The sequence below is a fragment of the Equus asinus genome, chromosome 18 (assembly GCF_041296235.1).
Source record: "Equus asinus isolate D_3611 breed Donkey chromosome 18, EquAss-T2T_v2, whole genome shotgun sequence".
Lineage (NCBI taxonomy): Eukaryota > Metazoa > Chordata > Mammalia > Perissodactyla > Equidae > Equus > Equus asinus.
Genome location: NC_091807.1, coordinates 27,942,957 through 27,943,792, shown reverse-complemented (window position 1 = coordinate 27,943,792; position 836 = coordinate 27,942,957). Strand labels below are relative to the sequence as shown.

The 836-nt window shown below is 39.4% G+C and overlaps 1 protein-coding gene across 1 annotated transcript; it reads left to right on the top strand.

The window, feature by feature from the left end:
• LOC123278253 (keratin-associated protein 19-3-like) lies at positions 1-564 on the top strand. The gene has a single exon (XM_044750923.2). The coding sequence runs from the start codon at positions 34-36 to the stop codon at positions 253-255; it is 222 nt and encodes a 73-aa protein (XP_044606858.1). The 5' UTR covers positions 1-33; the 3' UTR covers positions 256-564.
• Positions 565-836: the final 272 nt, after the last annotated feature.

Genomic DNA, 836 nt, shown 5'->3' with positions numbered 1-836 from the left:
TTGAACAGCAAACAGCTCACCACTCCTGACACCATGAGCCACTACAGCAACTACTACAGAGGCCTGGGCTATGGCTTTGGAGGCTCCAGTGAGCTGGGCCATGGCTATGGCTGTGGATGTGGCAGCTTCCACAGAATGGGCTCTAGCTTTGGTTCTGGGTGTAGCAGCTTCCACAGACTGGGCTCTGGAGGCTTCGGTTACAGATGCCACCGCCCATCCTTCTATGGAGGATATGGATTCTCTAGCTTCTACTGAAAAATTGATGAAGTTGGATGCAGAGAGAAAAACCTTCTGACTTCTTTTGTCCTATCTTGTGCTTTAATTCCCCAATCATCCATCTTATTTTCTCTGCGATCAATTGATTGATGACTATTATGGTTAAACTGCTTCTATGAATATTTGGTGACTTTTTACCTCCAGAACCTACCATCTAAATGCAGATTCAATGTGTAAAACCATTCTAGTCTGATATCCTCTTTTTGGTTTAGTTTTTTTTGCCACCATTACTATGATGTCATCTTCCTAGCAAGATCCTAGAGAAAACTTGTATTTACTTCTGTCTAATAAATTGGTTACTCTTGATATAAATACTTTGGTTCTTTTTGATGTTTTTATTTTTATTATTTTAAGATCTTTTGCAACTGATATAAACTTGTACTTATGAAGCAGGGAGGTCTGTGGCTATGTGATATAGTATGATGAAATGTTTCTAGTTCTCCATATATACAATCTTGAGAACATATAGGGTGTCATATTAACACTAAATGAAAATAACTTGCCCTGTCTACTTAGGGTATTAGCCCCTTCAAATGTCCCTCAAGTGTTCATGGGATTAC

Coding starts and splice junctions, on each gene's coding strand:
- LOC123278253 (XM_044750923.2), top strand. CDS start 34: ATGAGCCACTACAGCAACTACTACAGAGGCCTGGGCTATGGCTTTGGA.